Source organism: Squalius cephalus (genome assembly GCF_949319135.1).
Source record: "Squalius cephalus genome assembly, chromosome: 24".
Classification (NCBI taxonomy): domain Eukaryota; kingdom Metazoa; phylum Chordata; class Actinopteri; order Cypriniformes; family Leuciscidae; genus Squalius; species Squalius cephalus.
The window spans coordinates 20,680,838-20,707,756 of NC_137145.1; the positions used below are offsets into that span (position 1 = coordinate 20,680,838).

A 26,919-nucleotide genomic window follows, 5' to 3' on the forward strand; every position below is an offset into this window, starting at 1 on the left:
CAAAATGCAAGCACTTCTGTATTGTTGCTACAATTAGATTTTCCCCTCGCTCAACAGGTAGACCCCTAGATACCCCCGTTCTGGGTGATAGGTGACAGCAACGTCATGATGCACACGCACTATGTCTTCGCTGGCCAGCAAGACGTTACCAAAATCAGTGTACAGAGTCCTGGGCTATACATGTGACAGGGCATCCACTGAGCGGGACAATCCTCTCCATAATCAAGAAAACAGTGGGTGTGGCATGTTTTCTGTAGATGCAAGAAGATCCACAACAAGGGTGCACACGCCACTCCAGGGTAGACTGCAGGTCTGCCCCATATCAAGAGCGTCCGTGCCAACTGTAGCAGAGAGAGGGAGTACCCCCTTGCCTGCTTATATACGTTTACCCTGCTAAGTGTTTCAGCATCAGGAGAACTACTCCAAAAAATGTATGTGGAAATCTTACAGCGCTGTCAACCACTCTCCTCTTACAGAGTTTCTAGTCTGTGTTGAGACGCATTTGTCGTCACTACTACACATGACATGCAGTAACCCTGCCCAAGGTAATTCCTTCTGTCAACAGATTTAGGTTTCCCTGGGGATCAGGGTCTGAACACACAACGGCACTATCGACATACCTATGCTTAAATGTCGTGTGCCATACAGCAAGCTACCGAGCGCCAAGCACCAGAAGCCACGCACAAAGAGGGGAAATCCAGCCATGCAACTGCTATTGAGGCCATGAGCCCCTGAGGTCTCAATACTGTAAGAAGAAAACGCACTTGTCTCCCCAGCCAAAACTGAGCCAGACAGCCATGAAAATCCTCCGCCCTCTGTTCAGCTCTGAATCTATCTCCATACCGAGATATAACAGCCCCTTTTGAGATTAATCTGGAATCCCAGAGCTCATAAATGTAAAACAAGTGCATGTGTTTGTAACACTGCTCGTTCCCTGCTGTCTGCAGCCAGGAGCAGGCCCCCCAAATAGGATAATCATTTTACGCTCTGATGGCACCGTAGAACCAACATAGTTTCTGCACATCTTGCAGATATGCACAGCAATATAGGGACCTATAACTTGTAGGCAATCCCCTCAACGGAGACCTCCGAAAAATTTGTTGTGCCCCGGGTGGATTGTGGAAATATGCATCGTGCAAATCCACCGATGCAAGCCAATCCCGGGGATGCAGATGCCATAACAGGTGACATACTGCCAGCATTTTGAACTTGTAACACCTTAAAAGTGTTTGTTCAACTGACGCAAGTCTAAGATAGGGCGGAAACCCCTCTTTTCTTAGGGAGGAGGAAGTAACAGCTGAAAAACCTATTCCTCCATCTTCCCTTGTGGCACCGCCTGAATTGACACAGATGTCCTCTCTCAGTACTGGGGAAGCCCTCTTAGACACAGAAGTTGCAATTACTCCACAGTAACAGAGGAGGGATTGAAAAAAAAAAAGATAGTCCCACTGATAGATTGGCAGGCAAGTTCTCACCACTGCTTTTACAGGAGTCAAATAGAACCCGTGAGCTTCTCTGTATCAGGCCACTTAACCGACAAACTTTGTTGCCGCTCTCAGTGCAAGGGCCATCACTTCACTTCCATCCACCTTGGGGGAGCCTGATCTGCCCTACTTGAAAAATATATATCATCATTCCATTCCTCGCTCACATCCAGTGAGACAGAATCATCCCCCCGACAGTCAAAGTTTCATTCAGGCTTAGGGCAGCTAGAGGAACCATGTCGTGAACAAACCAATGTGTTTTGTTCAAACCTTTTCCTTCAACAAGTGTCACCACCGTGGGTTTTCTAGTGAATGTGGCATATTTAAACATTTTGTTTGAGAAAAACTTATTAGCCCTTCGTTAGCAAAGCTAAACTTGTGCTGAAAGCTTTCTCTTTTATGGCTTAGTTTCGACAAGAATCACCACCGTGGGCTTCTTGCGAAAATATTGCGTGATTGTATTCTAACATCACGCTGAAGAGCTGAAGAACAAAGGGAATGACGCATGCGACTGCATTTATATGCTGTGGGTAGGTGACCCCGCCCATGTCGTCATGCGTCAGAAAAGTGAGTGAACTGACTGAATGTGAACACAGTCGCTAATGGCTCTTGTTAACAAACAATTGAGAAAGAAAACTGATGCGCATCATTATATTGGATCCCTGCATTCGGTCTTAAAGTGACAGCAGCCTAAATGTTCCTGCTGCTGTTTGTCATTCATGTTAAGCAAACAACAAAATACAAAGAGAAAATATTTTCTAGCTTGAACAAAGATTAATTACAGTGAGGAAAATAAGTATTTGAACACCCTGCTATTTTGCAAGTTCTCCCACTTAGAAATCATGGAGGGGTCTGAAATTGTCATTGTAGGTGCATGTCCACTGTCCAAAAAAAAATCCAGAAATCACAATGTATGATTTTTTAACTATTTATTTGTATGATACAGCTGCAAATAAGTATTTGAACACCTGAGAAAATTAATGTTAATATTTGGTACAGTAGCCTTTGTTTGCAATTACAGAGGTCAAACGTTTCCTGTAGTTTTGACATGTGCTGGTTTAAGCAGGGGAACCTTCCATGCCATGCATGATTTCAAACCATGACGTCTTAGTGTATTACCAACAGTAACCTTGGAAACGGTGGTCCCAGCTCTTTTCAGGTCATTGACCAGCTCCTCCCGTGTAGTTCTGGGCTGATTTCTCACCTTTCTTAGGATCGAGACCCCACGAGGTGAGATCTTGCATGGAGCCCCAGTCCGAGGGAGATTGACAGTCATGTTTAGCTTCTTCCATTTTCTAATGATTGCTCCAACAGTGGACCTTTTTTCACCAAGCTGCTTGGCAATTTCCCCGTAGCCCTTTCCAGCCTTGTGGAGGTGTACAATTTTGTCTCTAGTGTCTTTGGGCAGCTCTTTGGTCTTGGCCATGTTAGTAGTTGGATTCTTACTGATTGTATGGGGTGGACAGGTGTCTTTATGCAGCTAACGACCTCAAACAGGTGCATCTAATTTAGGATAATAAATGGAGTGGAGGTGGACATTTTAAAGGCAGACTAACAGGTCTTTGAGGGTCAGAATTCTAGCTGATAGACAGGTGTTCAAATACTTATTTGCAGCTGTATCATACAAATAAATAGTTAAAAAATCATATATTGTGATTTCTGGATTTTTTTTTTTTAGATTGTCTCTCACAGTGGACATGCACCTACGATGACAATTTCAGACCCCTCCATGATTTCCAAGTGGGAGAACTTGCAAAATAGCAGGGTGTTCAAATACTTATTTTCCTCACTGTATATTTAATTTGTACAGTGAAGACTATGCAGTGTTACTTTACATTTAAAGGGATAGTTCACTTTAAAATGAAAATTCGGTCATCATATACTCACCCTCAAGTTGTTTCAAACCCGTATTAATTTATTTCTTCTGCTGAACACAAAGGAAGATATTTTGAAAAATGTCAGTAACCAAACAGTTAACTGGTCCCATTGACTTCCATAGTATTTTTTTTCCTACTATGGAAGTCAATGGGACCAGTTAACTATTTGGTTACTGACATTCTTCGAAATATCTTCCTTTGTGTTCAGCAAAAGAAATAAATTCAGGTTTGAAACAACTTGAGGGTGAGGGATGACCGAATTTTCATTTTAAAGTGAACTATCCCTTTAATTATTCAATTTCCATACCTTAACACTGTTAGACTTACCTGAAAAACAAAGCACTGCTTATTTCATGTGTATCTTTGTTCTATTGTATTTATATATGCTTATAATTTATCATTTTCTATGCAGCACCCCAACAAAACCACCCCAATCATTCTAGAATGATTAATTCATTCCAAATACAGCTATTCAAGTCATCAGGTGAAATTGTTCTCATATTGCAATATATATTGCAGAAAAACTAAATATCGCAATGGAATTTTTTTCTACAATTTCGTGCAGCCCTGTCTTCCACACACTCAAATTTGAGAGTGAGAGCGAATGACAATTTTCAGTGAATAATCATTTAACTAAATCATTTAAATAAACTGCCCATCACACAATTTTTTCTTTTACATAAATGACATCAAGCAAATATTAGTTTAAGTTACTTTATACATAAATTCATTTGTTGCGTGTGCACACACAAATATTATAACACATTTTTCCTTGTCAGTGACAGTGTACAATACCTATATAACTTAAAAATGTGAGTAATCTCAGTGATTATTGTCAGTGTTGTTTCAAGAGTTTGAAAAAAGGTGAGAACTTCTACAAGTTGGCACAAGGAATGTGTATATTACAAAGAGTGACAGTTCTTTTCTAAAATACAGTCCAAACACTGCTGGCCTAAACAACGGTAACAGTATATAAAGTGACACAGAGTTAGAAGTGAGAAATGTACAGAAATAAATAACAGGTTTAACAGTCACAATAATGATTGGCAATATTAACATACATTTTACATATTGGCAGTGCTTGTGAAAAATACAATAATTTACATTGAAATTTGGTTTAAAAAGGAGAGACTTTTTGCACAGACAACAAACGAAGGGAAAGATCTAGTGTTACTGTCCTTTTCCTGTTTGTTTTTGCATTTTGAGTAATTTCTGGAAAAACAAAGCACAACACAGTACAAAATTCCTCAAATGAACAACTGAAGAAAATAAATCAGTCAAGCAAAACAAAGAAACAGCGTAACAAGACTTCACAGAAAAAAGACACTCATCTTTAATTAAAAAAAAAAAAAAGTTAAAATCATTTAAATAGAAAATATCAGAGCAAATAAAATAAGGCCGCTTTGAAACGAAAAAGAAACCTCACTACTACCTTTAATTGATCAGTGATCGTATTTGAGCTTGATCAGATATTTGTTAACTTTCTTATTTTCTCCTCCCAGTTGAAGCTGATTTTTTCAGCGCTCTCATTCCACTTTATAAATAGTATTGAAAATATATTACACAACGCCCCATAAAGCATTCACACATTTTAGCTTCAATACTGTCCGATGATCCTGCATGGTCTTTCGTTGGACAAAAACAAAAAGCAGGTGTAAATGTGAACTCGAGATTATTGCTGCCATCTACTGGTCATAAACGATGGCTGAAGTACCGCTCACTTTGAAACGAATGGTGACCGTAAGAGGCAGAATATTTGTGGGTTGAGGTGCAAACAGGTCATCCATCATCTGAGAGGCCGCAAAGCCTGTAACAAAGGCACACTTTCGGCTGATGGATGCGTCACGTGCGAGCAGACTTGGAAATGATGTGAAATGTACATGATGTCTCTCTAAAAAATGTTTTTTTTTGACTTGTCGGTTTTGATTACTTATTCTGATTCATGCAACGAATCACTCCACAACACCAAGTGAATGAGATCTGGCCCCTTGGAAACTAACACACTGTGTCTCAGGAGCCACAACATTCATAACAATCGTAATCATTACATTTCAAACTGACACATTCACAGCATCCACAAAATAAGGCAATAAACACAATGCAAAAGGGGTTAACAGAGAAAAAGTGCATGAATAGATGTGGAAACTGTGTATTCTACAAACTAATACACACCCCCACACACTCACAGCGCCATCTAATGGTCGGAGGTCAAATCTCAGATTCAACCATTCTGAATACTCACAGGAACTTAAGTCAGGGATAGACACAATATTTTTCCACAACCATGTTCACAAAAATGTTTGTGAGAGAGACATGCCTGGTTTTACTGTTGTGTGCCTTGACGTTGAATCACAAAATGGAAGCATCTCATAAATGTCAGGGTCAAAATTCACCCCAAAATCAGAAAAAAAAGGAATGATATTTTACTAGTCTATTTTTAATAACATTTTATATTATTTGCATTGTGAATTTTTTTATGAATTATTTTATAATATTAATTGTATTTTTTACACAGTTAAGTATTCATATATTAATAAATCATAGTATTTGTTGTTCCATCTTAAATACCTGCAATTTTACCTGTAATGAAAATCGGCATTGCCATTATTAGTAAAACAATTCATAAATAGAAATTAGAATTTAAGGTGTGAAATGAGTTTAACAGTCAAGAAAAATAATGCCAATGTCAAAACAGTCCTAAACAGGATTCATTTTATGAATGTAAAATTCTACAAATGTAATAATTTCTTATTTTTATATTATATTTAATTGTATGTTTTGGAGTAAATGTGGTCTGTTTTCATTATTCACTTAAATACATATTTCTAAAAAAAGATCTAATTGACAACAAACATAATTAGGCAAAAGTTAGGCACGATACAACCCAGTACTGTATGTCCATCCATCACAGTCTCGTTTTTCATCAAATATGGCATCTACCCTGACTAGTCCTTTGCTAGTTTGTCAGTGGCTTGGTGTTTGAGTGTGTTTCTCATTGTATATCAACATATGGAAAAAATGATCATATCAGGATGACTCCCCATTCACTTTTAGACTAACAGTGCTCTTTATAAAATGTCACATGGCCGCTGAAAGCCCTTCTCTGTGGTACACAAGTGTGTGTCAGTGGGCAGCAAAAACATTGATGTGGACACAGAAAGGTGACAGTGTTGAAATCCAGCCTTTGTTTATCCGTCAACAACTAAGAGTTTCAGATTGTCCTCGGCTGTCCTAGAACGTCCTCACCTCCCCTCCTCGGCAGAGCGGGTCTCGGACTTGAGTTTCACGAACTCTTTGGCCACCTCGTCACCCGAGCGCTGGGAGAGGATGCGCATGACGGTGAGGCCCGTGTCATCGATGTGTACCCGTGGACCCAGCGGACACCAGCAGGCGCAGCTGGCCTTCGGTGCGACATCACGCAACTGTATGACGGCGATACCAACCACGCGGTCCGCACGGCCGAAGCAGTAGTCCTTCACACACACCTGCAGCTCATAACACTCCGGCCCATCCTCGTTCCCAAGAATACTGCACAGACAGAGAGGGGGAATTCATTATTTACTTGTACTATTTACAACCCATCGATCCGTATATCCATCTATATACACCCTTCAGTCTGTCCATTCATCCATCCACCCATCCATCCACCCATCCACCCATCCATCCACCCATCCACCCATCCATCCACCCACTAGGGGTGTACTGGTACATGCATTCATACCGAACAGTCACAGTATTTCCTCAGACGGTCTTCGTTTCGGAGTCACATCCTGGGCCTTCCCGGTCAGAAGTGACCGGAGGCCTAAAAATGAAACTTCCTCCATCCCAGTAAAACCAATGCAATTTATTTTTGTTCTATAATATTTATTCTTTTTAATTTTGTATTTTGAGATAATTTTATTGAATTTATTAATATTTATGCAATATTTATGGTCTATTTTTGCCATTGAAAATAATTAAAAAATTTATATAAATATATGTATTTTTAAAAAAAAAAATTATACAGTATTTTAGTTTAATATAGAGTCTAGGCCTTCAAAAAAAAAATGTTTGAAGCAGATTAGCACCATCTGGTGAGAGTATGGAGAGAAAGCGTAGGAGCATGGTGTAACCACTAGATGGCATCTACAGTTCTCTATGGAGAGGCATGTGAATTCCCCAGCTGTTTATGGACACATTTACTTTTTTTTTTGTACAGAATTTGTAACAAAAAATACATTCAATTATAACACTTTTTGTAAAATAATATTACATTTTTTTTATTTTTTTTCATTTTTTTTTTCAATTTCCCATTCATTTTCTATGGGGGTCATTTTTGACCGAAGACCACAAGTGTGACTATTTTTTTTACGACCACTTAGCATGCTCGAATCATGACCTCAATTTTTTTGTGTGTGCACATACCTAATGCCATACAAGTCACCAAGTTTCGTAACATTCCAATGAAGCTGTGATTTTTAAAAATTCAAAACAGATTTTTTGTAATCAAAATTTATTGGTCTTTATGTGTATAAAAGTGTGTTTGTATGTGTGTGTGTGTGGGTGGGTGTGTCTTTTTTGTACTCTTGATGTTGTAGAGTGTCACCCCTTTACAGCGGTGTACTTTTTTTTAGGATTGAGGCCGATTTGTAGATTGTACACACAAAAATTCGGAGAAATTTTTTTTTTTTGTCAATTTCCCATTCATTTCCTATGGGTCGGTCATTTTTGACCGAAGACCAAAATCGTCACTATTTTTTTTACAACCACTTAGCATGCTCGGATCATGACCTCAATTTTTTTTTGTATTCACATACCTAATGCCATAAAAGTCACCAAGTTTCATAACATTCTGATGAAGCTGTGATTTTTAGAAATTCAAAACAGAAAATTTATCGGTCAGAAATGACCGAGGACCGTCTGAGGGTTAATTCATTATTTACTTGTACTATTTACAACCCATCGATCCGTATATCCATCTATATACACCCTTCAGTCTGTCCATTCATCCATCCACCCATCCATCCACCCATCCATCCATCCACCCATCCATCCAACCACCCATCCAACCACCCATCCACCCATCCACTGGTACATGCATTCATACCGAACAGTCACAGTATTTCATTAATTCATTATTTACTTGTACTATTTACAACCCATCGATCCGTATATCCATCTATATACACCCTTCAGTCTGTCCATTCATCCATCCATCCATCCACCCATCCATCCACCCATCCATCCACCCATCCATCCATCCATCCATCCATCCATCCATCCATCCATCCATCCATCCATCCATCCATCCATCCACCCATCCACTAGGGGTGTACTGGTACATGCATTCATACCGAACAGTCACAGTACATACAGTCAGACAATGAATACAGTGAGTAACAGCGATCCACACTTCAATCCAGAAGAGGGCGCGCGGTAATGCAATGCTGTTTGCTAACAGTCACAACAGGAAAAAGAGCAGAAGAATGCGATTCGAATTCGCATATGCGAATGACTTGAGCACTTGAAAACAAAGTCCACTAGTTTGTGCGCATGCGCCGAATGCGTCTTTCTGCGCTCACGGACAAGGGAGTATACTTTGAAAGGCTCGCGCACTCAACTGTGCGTGAAACGGAGCGGAACGTGTAAAATTGAGTATAGGAGGGTTGGGATTAAGCTTTGAATGTTTAAATATAATTTAAGTGGAACAAATTGTAACACTCCTAATGCACAAGTTACATTTTTCATTCTTCTATTTATTTTGTACTTTTATAACACAACATGCTTTTCAGTTTTGTAGCTGATTGTGGCCAAATACTTTTGATTTGATCAGCTCTGCAACAAAATATGACCTATGCAAGAGTGCATTCTGTTTACTGCTTGGTACTGTACAGCCTCCCATAGTGTATGAAGCACTAACTACCTCAGGGGGACTAAAGGCCGCTAGGTGGAACAAACTGTCATTTGCACTACTGTCTGTTCAAAATAAATGAAAAGAAACCTAGCATTGTGGATTTGTTGCTTTTCCAGTAACACTTTAGTTTAGGGTCCAATTCTATTAACTATTCTGCATTACCATATTCTACATCCCTAATCCTACCCAATACCAAAACTTAACAACTACCGTACTAACTATTAATAAGCAGTAATTAAGAGTTTATTGAGGCAAAAGTCATAGTTAATAGTTAGTTAATAGTGATATTTGGACCTGAACTAAAGTGTGACCATTTTTCCTATTGTACCGAACTCGTATCGCAACGTGACCCCACAACAAAGGTACGTACCGAACCATGACTTCTGTGTACCGTTACACACTATCCACCCATCCATCCATCCATCCATCCTTCTATCTATCCATCCATAATTGTGAAAGAGAGAGATGCAACCATTTTGTGCTCTCATTTAATTCCTCACGCATCATTGTTTACTGTACCGTTGTTCATTAATCTAATTTGTCCTGAATGACTAGGTTTTGCACTCACAAATGGAAGGTCTCGTTGAATTTGGGCGCCCAGCTGTTGTTCTTTGATTTGGTGGTGAACCTGCGCTTCTTGTCGCTGAGATGAGGGCCGATCATGGTGGCCTCCACAAACGGCCGAAACATCCCAGACGTCTGCCACTTCAGATCGTTGGCAGCCACAACTAGACAAAGAAAAATGTGATTCTGCCATCAGACAATACACTTGTGGAACAGAAAAAAAGCTCACTTAAAACAGATAAAAATGCAGTAAGACATACCTTTAACTGTAACTTTATGCTCTCCTGTGCCCGGGTGAGTAAAGAGGTCGATCTGTATGGATACTTCCCCTACTGGTTTATCAACTCCTGAGCCTAAACACACAGATATATTTACTTAGTTATCTAAATGGGGATAATCCATAGACTTCAGTTTTTTTTATATATTGAGAAGTTATAAATACTATAACCTAACCAGAAAGAAAGAAAATCTGTTCAAATTCTTTCTCAGAAAACCCAAAATGAGGTTTTGTCAGGTTTAGCTCACTTTGGAGTACCAAATTAGGGTTAAGTAGGTACACACACACAGTGAAACAAAGGCCTCACATGCACGGTGGAGGAGATTTTAAAGGGGTCATCGGATGCCCATTTTCCACAAGTTGGTATGATTTTTTGTTTGTAACATACTTTGGTTAAAATTCCTCAATGGTTGTGTAAAACAACACCCTTTTTACCTCCTCAAAAACAGCTTTGTTCACAGTGACCTGTTTCGGTGCATGTCTCTTTAAATGATAATGAGCAACTGCTCACCCCACCCCTCTCTTCCATGGGGGGTGTCGAATGGCTGAGGGCAGAAATATGCTAATACGGGACAGTCCGTCAGTGGTCGTGGGCGGAGCATGAATGGATTTTTTCCATTGTATGGTGGTTGTGTCCACACACTGCAAAGACACATTTATAAGCAAACACCATATGAAAGTGAATTTTGCATCCGATGACCCCTTTAAGAAAAATGTCAGCATTAGAAAAACAGAGAGGAAAGATGTACCAACTGTACCCAATTTACATAAATAGGACGTGATAACATTGACAAAGGGAACGCAGAGCCTAAATTACAGTGGGAGTGTCAGGGTTCTGCCCTGGCAGCTTTGTCTGTGTTGTCTTTGTTTCATGTCTCTATGTTTGTGTTGTGCTTGAACATATGGCTCTGTCTTTGTTTGTGTTAGCCATGTGCTCCTCCTCTGTTCCTGCCTCCTTGTTTCCCAGTACCACTAACTACTGTATTTAAAAAATGTTGCATCTCAACTTCCTGGAAATACATCAACACAGGGAAAAACCATAGAGCTATTTCATGGCGTCTTTAATGCTCCTAAAATAGGCTTCATTTTCTTCATGCAAAATAACATTTATTCATTTTAAGTTTTGGATGAACTATGACATGGTGATTGTGAGATTCACTCCATTAGAGGGCAAATGAACCCATAACAAATGTAGGAACGGATCTGGAGAAGGGGGCTGTGAGGGTATTCAGGTCTCAGGGAGTCTGTGGTGACCTACCCCTGGAGGGCGGCATTTTCTCACTAGGTGTTATCCTCATACCCTTCCCATTATGCACTTGGGGCAGAGACACAGGCAGAAGCAGCAGTGAAAGAGACAACGATCAAAAGCAAGGCATTAAAAACAAGAACAACAACAGAGAAACATGGACAGTAGCCACATTAAGCAGTGAGAGACAGATAAAGCTTGAAGAGATCAAGAGGTTTCTGTACAAAAAGTATTCAAATGAGTCCCGTCTACAGTTATCCACAGCTCAATACTGACACCTAGTGAAGCATTGCTTAAACTAATCTTTAAGATATCAAAGTATATGAATAGGAAGATATAAGAGAGTGATCAGTGAAGTTATATCATTATATGGAAAAGACAGTGTGAACTTTTATGTTCCACGGAAGTAAGTCAGTCATACAGGTTTGGAACAACATGTGCAAATGATGACTGAATTGTCATGCTATTGCTTTAATATTGCTATTATGATGCTATATTTATGAAGATAGTGTGGATGTGTCACTATATGTGTTTACCTTGAGCATGCTGAGAAGTAACAAAGGTCTTGATGAGTGTGTCAGTGGTCTGGGTATAGAGGGACAGCGCATGTCTCAGTGAGGACAGTTCCGGACTCTTCTCCAGGAAGGCCTTCTTCAATCCGTTTCCTCCAGCATGGAAGTATTGCTGCAGAGGATAGTAAATAACCAAAGATTAATTTTGAAACAACATGAAACTTTACAGCTGCTTTAAAGAAAACTTAATTTATACCTTTATGGTATCGAGGGCCACGTCCATGACCGCGCACTGCTTGGGCGTCAGGCTTTTTGCGTCACCAGACATGTGATCCTGCAGAGGCAAAAACTATTAAAAAAACCCCACACAATACAAAAAACAACCTCTGACGCAAACCAAAACTCTACAACAGTTTCCTTCTTATCACCTCAATGGACAGGAGTATCTGAACGCTGAATAGATGTCATTGACTTGTAAATAGAGGCGGTAATGTTTTAATGTTTTTGGATTTCTGACATCAGAAACCTATGGAAAACCGTTTCTGCCTCAAGAGTAAAAAATAAAAAAAATTGTGAGGGTTTAAAAAAAGAAATAAAGGAAAATACAGTTGGAACTTTGAGAAATAAAGTTGCAACTGTGAGATGTAAGGTCACACTGTTGCATATAAAGACACAATTACAAGAAAAAAAGTCACAATTACAAGAAATAAAGTTGCAATTATGAGGAATAAATAGAGTTGGAAATATCAGATGTATGGTCACGTTGTTCCATATAAAGTCACAATTACAAGAAAAAAGTCACATTTACAAGAATTAAAGTTGCGTTGACAAGAAATAAAGAAAGTTGTAAATAAAATTGCAATTGTGATATGCAAGGTCACATTGTCGCATATAAAGTCACAGTTACAAGAAAAAAACACAATTACAAGAAATAAAGTTGCAATGACTAGAAATTAAGTTGCAATTACAAGAAGATTTGCGAAATGTAAGGTCACAGTGTGGTCATTTAAATGACCACAAATACAAGAAATAAAAAAAATAAAAAATGACAAGAACAAAAATGAACTGCCAGTGCATAGCATTTAAAAAAATATTTTTTACAAGATTTCGGTCAAATGTATTAAATGACAGAAAACTGAGCATTCGCTTAGTTACAACTTGGTAACCTTGTAAGTTGATGAAAACGTGATGCAATGCATTTAATGCCTCAGATACGGACGTTCTAATGACTGACAAAACACAAATCTCCGACATTCACTGGTGAAAAACATCCATTTGAGCTTGATTGTGGTAAAATACTAATAATATGACCACAAATAAAGCCGCAATACTAACTCTGACAACATGGTGTTTAATTATTTTTAAAATATTACGTTTTTTTTTACACTAACCTCGAATTTTCACTGGTTTAAAAACACACACCATGCTGGATATTACCTGCCATTCATTTTCACTTAAATGTAATGCTTAAACGGTAAATGACATTTCCTTGGAAAAACTCCTGAGATCCAAAAGCTAATGTCAGCGACTTGCCTATGATGACTTGACAACTGAGTGCGGGTATTTCACTCACGTTGGATGTCACACTGTCACATTTGCATAGGCCGTACTATTTGAATTCATGTTTGGTTGACTGCCAAATTAAAATATTAAACAGAACGCTAAGATAACATTATTAACCGGTTAATGGTCATTTCAAATAAGCGTTTCTGTTCAGGATTAAACCTGAACTTGTTTTTGTTTTTCCTGTTAAAAGTTTGTTTGTTTTCGAGCCCTGACCAGGATACAGAAACATGTAGATGGGATTTAAATTGAGACTCTTCATCTATATTCTCTTGCTGAACTCTGAGCTGGTTTAAAGAGATCACAGTCCGGATTAAACAAGCCTAAAGCGGTACCTTGAGTTTGGAGAGCTGACCCAGTTCTTTAGCCGCTGAAAATATCATTCCCTGCCAGAAAGAGATAAAAGTGTTATAGCATTGTGTTTGGGGAAATCTTTACATGTAAAACAGGGATTTTGCATGTTAACATTTTACTTTTCAAGATGATGTATTTCTTACAGGAAGCATTTAAAAGGTTTCAGTCTAAAATAATTGCTACAGAGCCACTGGCTCTTAAAATTAAGCATTTAGGGTCCATCTAACATTTTTTGGCAAACTAAACAAATCACTTGATTTAGACAGCTTTGTCTGGAAAAAGTGTGAGAATCTCTTGCAAGTCTTACAAAGGTGTCATTGCCCTGAGGAAGGATGATGGTCTTCTCAAGACTGTTCATCACGATCCTCCACAGCTCCTTCAGCACTCTCTTCAGCACAGTTTTCTCACACACCGAGGCAAACAGCATCAAACTGCTCACAAATACACACAGATCAGAGCAGGTTTCAGGTACACGAATGGTAGTTTCTGTACAGGTGAGGAGTTTTTCACTCACTTTGCATCCAGGAAGTCCATCAGTGGCCGCAGCATGTTATCAGAGTCGGCCTCCACCTGGTTTCGGCTGTTGGCGCTGACGGGACCTTTGATCTGGTACAGCAGACTGGACATCTGACGCATGCAGTCATCAATACGGCTCTGGAAACTACAGAGGAACATCAGAGTTTAGCATGAAGAAGAAACGTGCTGGACTTCAGTAAGTGCAAAAGTCTTCTTTTTCATTGAAATCAATTAAGGACTTTTTAATCTTTACTCATCAAAGAGTGAAGCTATAAAAATTATAATGATCAATAATAGTTATTATTAATTTCTATATTTTATATCATGGTATGTGTTGTACTACATTTTGTTTATGCTTATTTTAACAAACCAATTCCATTGTATTACAGTTTTTGGTAACACTATTTTATAGTGTCCGTGTTACATGTTACATGTGCTTACTATTGTAATAACATTAAAATATGAATAGTTACGTGCAACTAACCCTAAACTGAACCCTGTTCCTATTCCTAAACCTAGAATTGTTTCTTAATATTACTCAGTACTTATTTGTATAATTACACTAACAAGGACACAAAATAAAGTGTAACCCAGTTTTTTTTCATGCGTAAATAAATAAATAAATAAATAAATAAAAATACTGTATCACATTAATGAGATATACGAGATAGAATAATTTCATCAAGAACACTTTTCTACCAATTATAATTAATATAGTGCAACTGTGAAATATTTAAACTATGCAGTATTTATACATTTTGGCTGTATTTCATGTGCTGCCTTTAATTTATGCTGAAAATAAAGGGATAGTGCACTCAAAAATGAAAATACTGTCATTAATTACTCACTCTCATATCATTCCACACCCGTAAGACTTTCGTTCATTGAAGTTCAAACGTGATGCGTAACACGAGAATGAATCTCATTGGTTCTTGCAGAAGCTCAAACGTGCTGCGTAACACGAGAATGAACCTCATTGGTTCTTGCTGAAGCTCAAACGTGCTGCGTAACACGAGAATGAACCTCACTGGTTCTTGCTGAAGCTCAAACGTGCTGCGTAACACAAGAATGAACCTCATTGGTTCTTGCTGAAGCTCAAACGTGCTGCGTAACACGAGAATGAATCTCATTGGTTCTTGCTGAAGCTCAAACGTGCTGCGTAACACGAGAATGAATCTCATTGGTTCTTGCTGAAGCTCAAACGTGCTGCGTAACACAAGAATGAACCTCATTGGTTCTTGCTGAAGCTCAAACGTGCTGCGTAACACGAGAATGAATCTCATTGGTTCTTGCTGAAGCTCAAACGTGCTGCGTAACACGAGAATGAACCTCATTGGTTCTTGCTGACGCTCAAACGTGCTGCGTAACACGAGAATGAACCTCACTGGTTCTTGCTGAAGCTCAAACGTGCTGCGTAACACGAGAATGAATCTCATTGGTTCTTGCTGAAGCTCAAACGTGCTGCGTAACACGAGAATGAACCTCATTGGTTCTTGCTGAAGCTCAAACGTGATGCGTAACACGAGAATGAACCTCATTGGTTCTTGCTGAAGCTCAAACGTGCTGCGTAACACGAGAATGAACCTCATTGGTTCTTGCTGAAGCTCAAACGTGATGCGTAACACGAGAATGAACCTAATTGGTTCTTGCTGAAGCTCAAACGTGATGTGTAACACGAGAATGAATCTCATTGGTTCTTGCTGAAGCTCAAACGTGATGTGTAACACGAGAATGAATCTCATTGGTTCTTGCTGAAGCTCAAACGTGATGCGTAACACGAGAATGAATCTCATTGGTTCTTGCTGAAGCTCAAACGTGCTGCGTAACGAGAATGAACCTCATTGGTTCTTGCAGAAGCTCAAACGTGCTGCGTAACACGAGAATGAACCTCATTGGTTCTTGCAGAAGCTCAAACGTGATGCGTAACACGAGAATGAATCTCATTGGTTCTTGCTGAAGCTCAAACGTGATGCGTAACACAAGAATGAACCTCATTGGTTCTTGCAGAAGCTCAAACGTGATGCGTAACACGAGAATGAACCTCATTGGTTCTTGCTGAAGCTCAAACTTGCTGCGTAACACGAGAATGAACCTCATTGGTTCTTGCTGAAGCTCAAACGTGCTGCGTAACACGAGAATGAACCTCATTGGTTCTTGCTGAAGCTCAAACGTGCTGCGTAACACGAGAATGAACCTCATTGGTTCTTGCGGAAGCTCAAACGTGCTGCGTAACACGAGAATGAACCTCATTGGTTCTTGCTGAAGCTCAAACGTGATGCGTAACACAAGAATGAACCTCATTGGTTCTTGCAGAAGCTCAAACGTGATGCGTAACACGAGAATGAACCTCATTGGTTCTTGCTGAAGCTCAAACTTGCTGCGTAACACGAGAATGAACCTCATTGGTTCTTGCTGAAGCTCAAACGTGCTGCGTAACACGAGAATGAACCTCATTGGTTCTTGCTGAAGCTCAAACGTGCTGCGTAACACGAGAATGAACCTCATTGGTTCTTGCTGAAGCTCAAACGTGCTGCGTAACACGAGAATGAACCTCATTGGTTCTTGCTGAAGCTCAAACGTGCTGCGTAACACGAGAATGAACCTCATTGGTTCTTGCTGAAGCTCAAACGTGATGCGTAACACGAGAATGAACCTCATTGGTTCTTGCTGAAGCTCAAACTTGCTGCGTAACACGAGAATGAACCTCATTGGTTCTTGCTGAAGCTCAAACTTGCTGCGTAACACGAGAATGAACCTCATTGGTTCTTGCAGAAGCTCAAACGTGATGCGTAACACGAGAATGAACCTCATTGGTTCTTGCTGAAGCTCAAACGTGCTGCGTAACACGAGAATGAACCTCATTGGTTCTTGCTGAAGCTCAAACGTGCTGCGAAACGCGAGAATGAACCTCATTGGTTCTTGCTGAAGCTCAAACGTGCTGCGTAACACGAGAATGAACCTCATTGGTTCTTGCAGAAGCTCAAACGTGCTGCGTAACACGAGAATGAACCTCATTGGTTCTTGCTGAAGCTCAAACGTGCTGCGTAACACGAGAATGAATCTCATTGGTTCTTGCTGAAGCTCAAACGTGATGCGTAACACGAGAATGAACCTCACTGGTTCTTGCTGAAGCTCAAACGTGATGCGTAACACGAGAATGAACCTCATTGATTCTGAATGTTTATATGTGAATAAAAGCCTAAATTCAATCTGTTCATCATATAAAGCAATCGAGTCTCTTCAGACAATTTGGACTAAACTGCTCAATTCATATGGATTAGTTTTACGATCTGTTTATGAACTTTTTGAGGCATCAAAGTGGTAGTTGCATAGCTGTCAATGGAGGGACAGAAATCACTCAGATTTCATCAAAAATATCTTAATTTGTGTTACGAAGATGAACAAAAGTCTTACAGGTTTGGAACAACATGAGGGTGAACAATTAATGACAGAATTTTCATTTTTCCATGTGTATATGATATATAAACACTGACGTGTTTCCAAATGTGCTGCTCAGCTCGTCCAGGACGTTGTTCAGCTTGACCTGTAGATCATTCAGGATGTCACTGGCCTCGGTGTCCAGCTGCAGACACACACACACACAGCTCAGATTAGTTCTGTGACTCTCCAGCTTCACATCACTTCACCCGGTGCACAAACACCATTCTCATAACCCCAATGCTTCACTGATGGTATGGCAGTTCAGAGGGGGTGAAAAATAACATGGTTTACGGTGATGGGGCAAGAATAGCCTGTGAAAATTCACACAGTCCCAGTGAGAGGAGAGGGGAAATGAAGAAAGACAGAACTGGAGTCCTGTGTTGTATATGTGCTCCGTTTATGAGCTCTCAAACACACACACAAACACAGCACAGGCTGCGTAACCCACCTGTTTACTGCTGTACACCACCTTCAGAAAGAGCAAAGTAAAGGAACACGTTTAACTCTCATTCATTTTGAACAATTATGTCATAACCCCATAAATTAACTAGACTAATCAGCTGAATTGAAAAGGATGGAGGGCTGATGGGTTAAATCTTTCTGGTGAACTAGATACTATTACTATTACTAATAGAATACTATTAGTATGTAATGACTATAGCTTGTACTGCAGATGCAATACAGTGCTTCAGGGGACAACATATTTTTGTAGGCCAAAACCAAGAAATGAGTTCGCAGTCCAGCACTTCCGGTTCCCTTGTCCTGGAGTCAATGGGTATTTTGAATGGGTTTTTGGTTAAATGCCTGAAATAAAGTCTGTGGTGAACAAGCTCAAGGTTTTTTTTTTTGTTTTGTTTTATGTTTTATTCTATGACATAAAATACATCAGTAATGATCAGTGATATGTGATTTTGAGGTTTTACTTTACTTAAAAGGCGGTTGCCAACAAGTGTCTAAATGGGACTACAGAGATTGTCGGGAACATTACACATCATCACGCCGAACAGATAAACTCATCTACTCACTATTCCGCTTTAACACACACATTGTGTTTATAATTGCACCCTTGCAAACTATTTTAACACATATTTTCAGGGTTAGTTGTCGGGAGCTTAGTGATGGTGATGTTGAAGTCATGAGACCGTAGTTTAAAGGGATAGTTCACTTTGAAATTACATTTTGGTATGTTTTAGGTATGTTTTAGTGTGTGACGTGTACGCAGACTGGTGCATAGATATATACACTAGATGTCGCCTTGGCTACAGCAGTTCACTGGAAAAAATGCCATATCCAAGGCGACATCTAGTGTATATATCTATGCACCAGTCTGCGTACACGTCACACACTAGGAAGCGCCCGCGCCCTCAGATCACTTGGACGTGGCTGTGTACAAAAGGTAAAAACTATATAAATACTGTTCGTTTTCTCACACAAACCGCTCGTTTCGTGTCTTAGGCCATCAATGTGTACTTACGATGGGGAATTGTTTAATTTGGACGATGAGGAATTGTTTTAATTTGGACTCTGTGCTAGGCATGTGCCGGTATCACATTTTCATGCTGCGATTAATTGAGTGAGCTTTTATCACGGTATACGGTATTATCACGGTATTTTTAATTGCACATGAGAAACAGATAATTGGGCGGGGATGTAAAAAAATAAATAAAACTTGCATTACAAGGTGTAATTGTGATTGTCAAAACATTTGGTAACTAAACTGAATTTTATTAAGTTTAGTGACAACATGTTACAATGATTACATGGTACAATGACTGGTAGGCTACTGTTTGTATTGCTTAACACAAATTCAATACTTGGGATTTGATTTAAATCTTGATTCAATATTGACTAATTTTGGATAAATATTAGGAAGGCTACAGTAGATAGCCCACATGTTATTTTTTTCTCATGAAAAAAAATATCTCACATAATGCTATGTAACCATATAGAGCCCTATCAGCTGGTATTATTAAAGGTTACAAAAAATGAATTAAATCAAATATAATGTGGTTTTCATTATAATAACAATTATGTAATGACACAAGTAAAAATATAATAAATATGTAAAAAAGTGCAGTGCACATATTCAGCAAAATACTCCTCTTTATCTATTTGTTTTAGTCATCTAACATGCTGCTGGTCATTAAATGGTTTAAATGTAATGTTCTATGACACAATTGTTCTCCTGTTTCATATCAAAAGTAACCTGCTCTGTCTTGATTGACGGTCTTTGTGTCCTCTTTACTCCGCGATTTTTCTCTGCGTGAGAAAACGGATGTGTGGCGTGAGCGTGTGAAGAGTCTCGCGCTGAATGCGTCGAGTTGGCAGCTCTGCTTTTAGAAGCGGGATGGATCCGGATAGATCGGCGGCGGCCATAGACTGTAGGCGGAGGCGTTCCTCCCATGCTGCTTCTCCATGTGAGGACTGTTTACATTAGACTAGAAGTGCGCACCGGCCGCATGCTTATACAAGTGGCGATTGTTTACATCAGAGTGCGCACGTGTTTCGCGCAGCATACGCAGTGTTTGTTTAAGCAGTTGATGGAAAATAAGCTATAGTGCGCATTCTAAAAATCAAAATTCGGATCTATTATTTTTCACGGTATTTTGAAGTGCCCGCGATAACAATATCGTGCATATTCATTACCGCGATTTATCGCATTACCGAATACCGGCACATGTCTACTCTGTGCATGCTCTTTGAGACCTGCATTATATGACTGACAGACAAGAACGGTTTGACCTAAAAATATCAAAATTGAAACTACTGCGGAAAAAAATTCATCTACATCTTGGATGCCCTTGAGGTAAGCTAAAACATACCAAAATTTAATTTCAAAGTGAACTATCCCTTTAATTCGTTAATTGCCTAAGTTTAGTTTTTACTACTGGCGATTGTATTTAGGCATCTACATTCATAAAAGGTTTGTTTAATTGTGAAGATAGTCATGGTGAACAAAATGTATAAGAATCATAAACTTTTGTTTAGCCACAGAGCTTATTACCTGCAATAATCCAAAAGCCAATGGAAAAATCCTATGGGTTTTTGTCGAGGGAACCAGGGTGATGCGAACTTCCGGGATTGGCCTAAAAATACGTCATCACTGCAGCGCTCTATACCGCTGAACTCATGTTCGCCCAATCATGGGCAATCAAAGTCAGGGGAATTTGCATACGATAGTCCTATTGGCCCAAAATGCTGTTGCTCTAGCACAATCAACCAATCCCAAAATGTTCAACACTTGGTCATGCTAATGCACTACCTCTCATTCTTTGAACAAAATTAAAGGTTATTTTGCTTGATTTCTGGACCAATAGGAAGGTTGAGACAAAATCTGGATCTATTAAAAGGATTGCTTAAATGAGCAAGTCTGTGCCTCACCTTCTGCTTCCTGTCAGCTTTCTCAGGCTTTTCATAGATATAAAGAAATGTTGTAGAATTAAGTACCAAGTGCAAATCAGGATTCATTTTTGAATGTGTAATATACAAAAAAATAAAAACCAGGGACAAAATCAAATTCTAAGAAGTGACTCAAGGGACTCAATACACACCTTGTCCTCTGAGATCTCCATCTATGGGCAAGGTTAAGAAAAAAAAAAAAAAGTCTTTAATGGTCCACCTCTCATATAGAGATACAGTAAAACAATTACTGTGCTGTTTAGGGAGCAACACTAGGGTGATGATTAAAAGAGTGAATATAATGTATGATATTCCATTAGGCTCAATATGAAAACAGAATAAATGGGGGGGGGGGGGGGGTAAGAGACTCAAATTTTAGTTTTTTCAACAAATTATTTAGTCCACCTCAGGTTTTGAGGCGTGCAATTTTTTAACAGTTATGAAATGAATAAATTTTTAACATTAAATACATAAAGAAGTGATATAATACGTGTATTATACAAAATATATAAATTGAAATTATAAACTACTGTTAAAAATATATTTTTTTCTATTTTTTGAAAGAAGTCTCTTATGCAAGTATGCATTTATTTGATCAAAAATACAGTAAAAATAAATAAATATTGTGAATTTTTTAAAAATAACTTTTCTATTTTAATATATGTTAAAATGTAATTTATTCCTGTGATGAATTATCAGAATTTAAAGAATTTTCAGCATCATTACAGTCTTCATTGTCCCATGATCCTTCAGGAATCATTCTAATGTGATGATTTGACGCTCAAGAAACATTTCTTATTATCAATGTTGAAAACAGTTGTGCTGCTTAATATTTTTGTGGAAACCATATTTTTTTTTAAAGGATTCTTTTGAATAGAAAGTTCACAAGAACAGCATTTATTTGAAATAGAAATGTTTTTGTAATGTTATAAAATGTATTTAATTGTAATTTTGATCAATTTAATGCATCCTTGCTGAATACAAGTATCAATTGGTTTTGAAAAAAATATTCGTACCGACCCCAAACTTTTGAACAGCAGTGTACATTACATAAAAGCTGTTATATAAAGCCTGTTATTATTTATTCGCCTTTTTTTCATTTGAAATTTAGTCTGTAAAATCAGACTGAGGGTTTGAGATGATCTTTGGTGGAGGGTATGAAGAGAATGTAATAAATTCCCCTACAGGACACAGACACAAATGAAGGTCACAGTGAGCCACTGTTAAAGGCTTCACGGGGGGAGGGGAGGGGCTGAGGCTCGGATGGGAGTTCACACACAGTTCAGACACGGCAGACTGCCGGCACTGGGACAGCAGCGTGTCTGTGGGCTGGAACGGGGCGTTTGGGAGATTGCTGGATTAAATGGACAATAACGGATGAAACAACCATGAATCCAGCACGCATGATCCAATAACAAACCTCCTGTAACTCGTCCTCCTCATCCTCACTCTCTTCCAGCTGGGGACAGAAGCCAGATCATACAGTCAGAACTGAAGTACTGAAGCTAATGTGTGACGCCCATACAAATACGAACTTCTCGTAATGTACCACCTTCCTAAGCAAAGAGCTGTGGAGAAATCTGGCCAGCAGATGTCACTGCAGAGTAAACCTGATCTTAAAACAAGGAAATGGGTCAAGCTTCCTTCAGAACCACCTTATAAGCTCTGATATCACATGAAAGAAAGAAAGAAAGAAAGAAAGAAAGAAAGAAAGAAAGAAAGAAAGAAAGAAAGAAAGAAAGAAAGAAAGAAAGAAAGAAAGAAAGAAAGAAAGAAAGAAAGAAAGAAAGGGCCGCTGGTTTTCTATTGCGAAGTAAATAATATATATCTCTAATAGAGCAGAATCATTAAGCAATAAAGAACTGCCAAGAACACAAACATCTTACCATAATAAATAAATAAATAAATAAATAAATAAATAAATAAATAAATAAATAAATAAATAAATAATTTTTTTACTTGTTTTTAAGTTACACATTATAAATATACTTCAGAAGTAAAATTGCATAAGATACTAAAACATGTTTCAGAAAATATATGAGAAAATTAAATATGAGTTTTTATTTTTTTACCCCACTGGCAAATAGTTTTGTTTTGTTTTGCTTTTTGCACAATTCTGACAAAAGCTAGTGATATTTATACAGCATTTAAAAACAACTTGACAATATAAATCAACTTTATATACTTTAATAAATCTTACATTTTTAATTAACTTCAAGATATATTCTCTGAAAAAAAAAAAAAAAAAAAGTTTATGCCATTTCTCTTATGGAATTTTACTTTATTTTGTTTTACTTTTTTAGTAAAACTTTTTTTTTACCTTACCCTAACCCTAAGGATGTATAGATTTTAACTGAAAAACAAATGCATATAGAGAATTATTCACAGTATTTGAAAACAACAAATGATAGACACTAAATTTTCTTTTTAAAATAAAAAAATTATAATAATTTACAAAGAAAAGGGGAGCCATCAAACAAATTTACACTTAGTCAACCACAACAATCTGAAACTGATTGGGATTTCTAAATGCTGCCGTACGACGAATCTAACAAACGTATAAAAAGCAAAAAGAAAATAAACAGATCAGCAATGTGGAGAGCTGATGTCACTGTCTCATGCACAGAAACACAAGCAAGACTTCACTAATCCTTAACTAATCAGCCTGAGACAGGCTCCAACTAATGCCACAACACACACACACATGAGTTTCCATGATTTATGGGGACTCTCCATAGACATAATGACTATATGCTGCCCCCTAACCCTAAACCAATCCACCACAGAAAACATTCTGCATTTTTACATTTTCAAAAAACAACATTCAACATAAATTCAACATGATTTATAAGCTGTTTTACTCATGGGGACCAAAACAAAAGCCACAAGGTAAAAAATCACTGGTATTACTATCTTTTTGTGGACATTTGGTTCCCATAAAATAGGATTTACTAGAACTACATACACACACACACGCGCTAACCTCAATCTCTCATCCACCCCAAATGAATACAACCAAACGAATTCTAAGCCATCTGATCCAACAGGATTCAAGACATCAGGGTTCTAATCAAGCACACATTCCATATACAACACAAGCAACTACTCTACATTCAAAACTACTATCTTTTCTAATATTAATTCTATGTAAATGTTTTCACTAGAATGGAGTATGGAAAAGTGGCCAGGACTGAAATTATTTATTATGTCTGGCACAATAGGTACTAGCCTACTTGTACCCACCTTGCCATCTTCCACATGGTCCTCAATAACCTGATTAATGACAGACGAAAAAAAGTGAAATGCCTTTAGCAACACACATACAGATATGTGTATTTTGGGACACAACATTTCTGTGTACCCACCTCCTCCTCCTCCACCTCATCCCCAGGGTCCACTATTGAATCCAACTTTATTTAAAAAAAAATATGTTAATCACATGCTTTATGCTATATATTTCTGAAGTCTGCTGTCATGTTAACTATGAGAAAATTCAAACCGTCAGATTGACACATTCACAACAGCTAAAACTAACACTACTCTACTAATTCTAGAGCGGTCTAGTCATACCCTGGCTTCCTCTGAGGCAATCTGATGAGGAAAGACACAAATGCTGCTTTAACATCAGCCAAAACCGTAATGAATGCAATACGAGCTAAGCAGAATGATATTATCAAAGAAAAAAATTAACAGCTGTGAAACACTTCGATGTTTATATAATTCCTACAGGAACCTGCAAGCGAAACGTTAATTTTATAAATGACAAGACGACAACGCTGCACCAAGCCCATCCGGATACACATGGGAAAGATTTCTCTTAATATGCAGAGAGAGAATACAGGCCCCTGATGTCCTCTAATGTCCCAGACAAATGACTCCAGTGCTTAGGAAAGGTCACCTTTCTCTGCTGCTCTCCTACCTGTTTGGCACCCATAGATTCAAACATCTTCTCAAGCTGGACACGCAACTGCTGGACATTATTCATCAGGACGCATGGCTGAGGACAAACAGAGAGACACAGAGAGATTTATTAGAAGAAGACAAAGACAAAAAACATATAAATTTAGCCTGTACTCAAAATATTCTTGAAATTCAAGCAAACAGAGGCAGACTAAATATTTTAATATCAACATGGATGTGAATAACTATTTAACCTAAAACTAATATGATATTATACTTTATTCCATACATTTATATTCTATTAGTTACATTCTATTAGTAAATTTAATACTTGTGCATATATAAATAAATAATATAAAATGTTTTATTTAACCTAAAATAAGTATTAAAATTACTGATATAATGTAATATTATATATTTGATTCCATATATTTATATTATATTAGTTACATTTAAGTATAAGTTGTATGTATTTATATTTATTTTAGGGCTGTCAAAAGATTAATCGCATCCAAAATAAAAGTTTGTGTTTACATAATATATGTGTGTGTACTGTGTATAATTATTTTGTATATATAAATACACACACATGCATGTATATATTTAAGAAATATTTGCATACATATACTGTATATATATTTATATAGTTTACATTATATATAAATATATTTTTTATATATATAAATAACACATTTTTCTTAAATATATACAAATTTAATTATACACAGTACACACACATATATTATGTAAACACAAACTTTTATTTTGGATGCGATTAATCGCAATTAATCTTTTGACAGCCCTAATTTATTTACATTTTTATTATATAATAAGATACATACATTTAAATAAATATTTATAAATAGATTTTTCTTAAATAAATCAATCAAAAATAGTTTTATAATTTAGTGACCATGTGATAATAAATAATCCAAATGATGAATACTTTACAAATGAAAGAGCAGAAAGAGAGCGAGAGATGTATTACAAAAGACAGAAAACTAACAGAAATGTCAATGTCAACTACCAAGAGAACAACTTACAATCTTCTCCTTATCACAATAGGACGGGAAACTCTTCTTCAAAATGGCACTGTACTGCAGGAGGACTTTGTCAATGGTCTGTGAAGACAAAGGAATAAGAACCGAGCTTAACGTTTTTCAAAAGCCAAAATGTCTTGGTAATAGCATTACCAACCAAACAAATGAAAAAGCATTTCAGGAAATCTAGTAGAAGCTCTCTGGGGCCATCTCAGCACTCGGCGCTCTGTGCCTGCTACCATAAAACTGCTGGACATCAGCCCAATAAACTCTCCACATGTCCCATAAACATTCTTGAGGGGACTATACATTTCTGTCAGAGACTTGGTCTGGGGACTGACTGAAGCTTAATGGAAAGGCCTGCATTAAGCAGTTTCATTTGATTACAACAGCATCTCATTCTTTCAGACAAATGTTTTTGCTCCATTGATATTCTTCATCTGCTCCGCACCAAGATGCCCTTTGGCTAAAAATGGGCCATTCTCTCAGAAATCGCAGATAATTCTAGAAACGAGATAATGCTCTGACAGTCGACATTTGTTCTGACATGAATCTATTTGTAATCAGATTAGGAGGGACGCTGGTCCACCTTGGCGAAACGCCGGCTGTAGAGGGCCATGACTTTGGGGTCGGGACACTCCAGTTTCTTGATGATCTCAAAGCTCTGGTTGAGCTGGGTGAAGACGTCCACCACCGAACAGGAGAAGAGAGCATGCTCTGACGTCTGCTGGAACTGTAGAGGAGATAGAAGCACATCATTTAAATGCCATTTCCATTCAGTTTTGTGTCTAAATTTAACACTCAGCAATTGCTAAATGTCAGGGCAAATAACGATTACTGGACAATTTGAATG

At 38.0% G+C, this 26,919-nt stretch overlaps 1 protein-coding gene across 1 annotated transcript in view; it reads right to left on the minus strand.

The window, feature by feature from the left end:
* Nucleotides 1-6,386: 6,386 nt before the first annotated feature.
* The window catches only part of unc13bb (unc-13 homolog Bb (C. elegans)), a 93,341-nt gene continuing 72,808 nt past the window's right edge, over nucleotides 6,387-26,919 (minus strand). Inside the window, exons 28-42 of the mRNA XM_079860525.1 lie at nucleotides 26,656-26,799; nucleotides 26,070-26,147; nucleotides 25,046-25,123; nucleotides 21,279-21,299; nucleotides 21,109-21,135; nucleotides 18,176-18,196; nucleotides 17,781-17,869; nucleotides 14,285-14,431; nucleotides 14,078-14,201; nucleotides 13,752-13,802; nucleotides 12,110-12,187; nucleotides 11,878-12,025; nucleotides 10,079-10,171; nucleotides 9,823-9,982; nucleotides 6,387-6,889 (exon numbers count right to left, since the gene is read on the minus strand). Coding sequence (XP_079716651.1) covers nucleotides 6,604-6,889; nucleotides 9,823-9,982; nucleotides 10,079-10,171; nucleotides 11,878-12,025; nucleotides 12,110-12,187; nucleotides 13,752-13,802; nucleotides 14,078-14,201; nucleotides 14,285-14,431; nucleotides 17,781-17,869; nucleotides 18,176-18,196; nucleotides 21,109-21,135; nucleotides 21,279-21,299; nucleotides 25,046-25,123; nucleotides 26,070-26,147; nucleotides 26,656-26,799 — 1,545 coding nt within the window. The 3' untranslated portion in view covers nucleotides 6,387-6,603. The remainder of the gene's footprint in view (nucleotides 6,890-9,822; nucleotides 9,983-10,078; nucleotides 10,172-11,877; nucleotides 12,026-12,109; nucleotides 12,188-13,751; nucleotides 13,803-14,077; nucleotides 14,202-14,284; nucleotides 14,432-17,780; nucleotides 17,870-18,175; nucleotides 18,197-21,108; nucleotides 21,136-21,278; nucleotides 21,300-25,045; nucleotides 25,124-26,069; nucleotides 26,148-26,655; nucleotides 26,800-26,919) is intronic.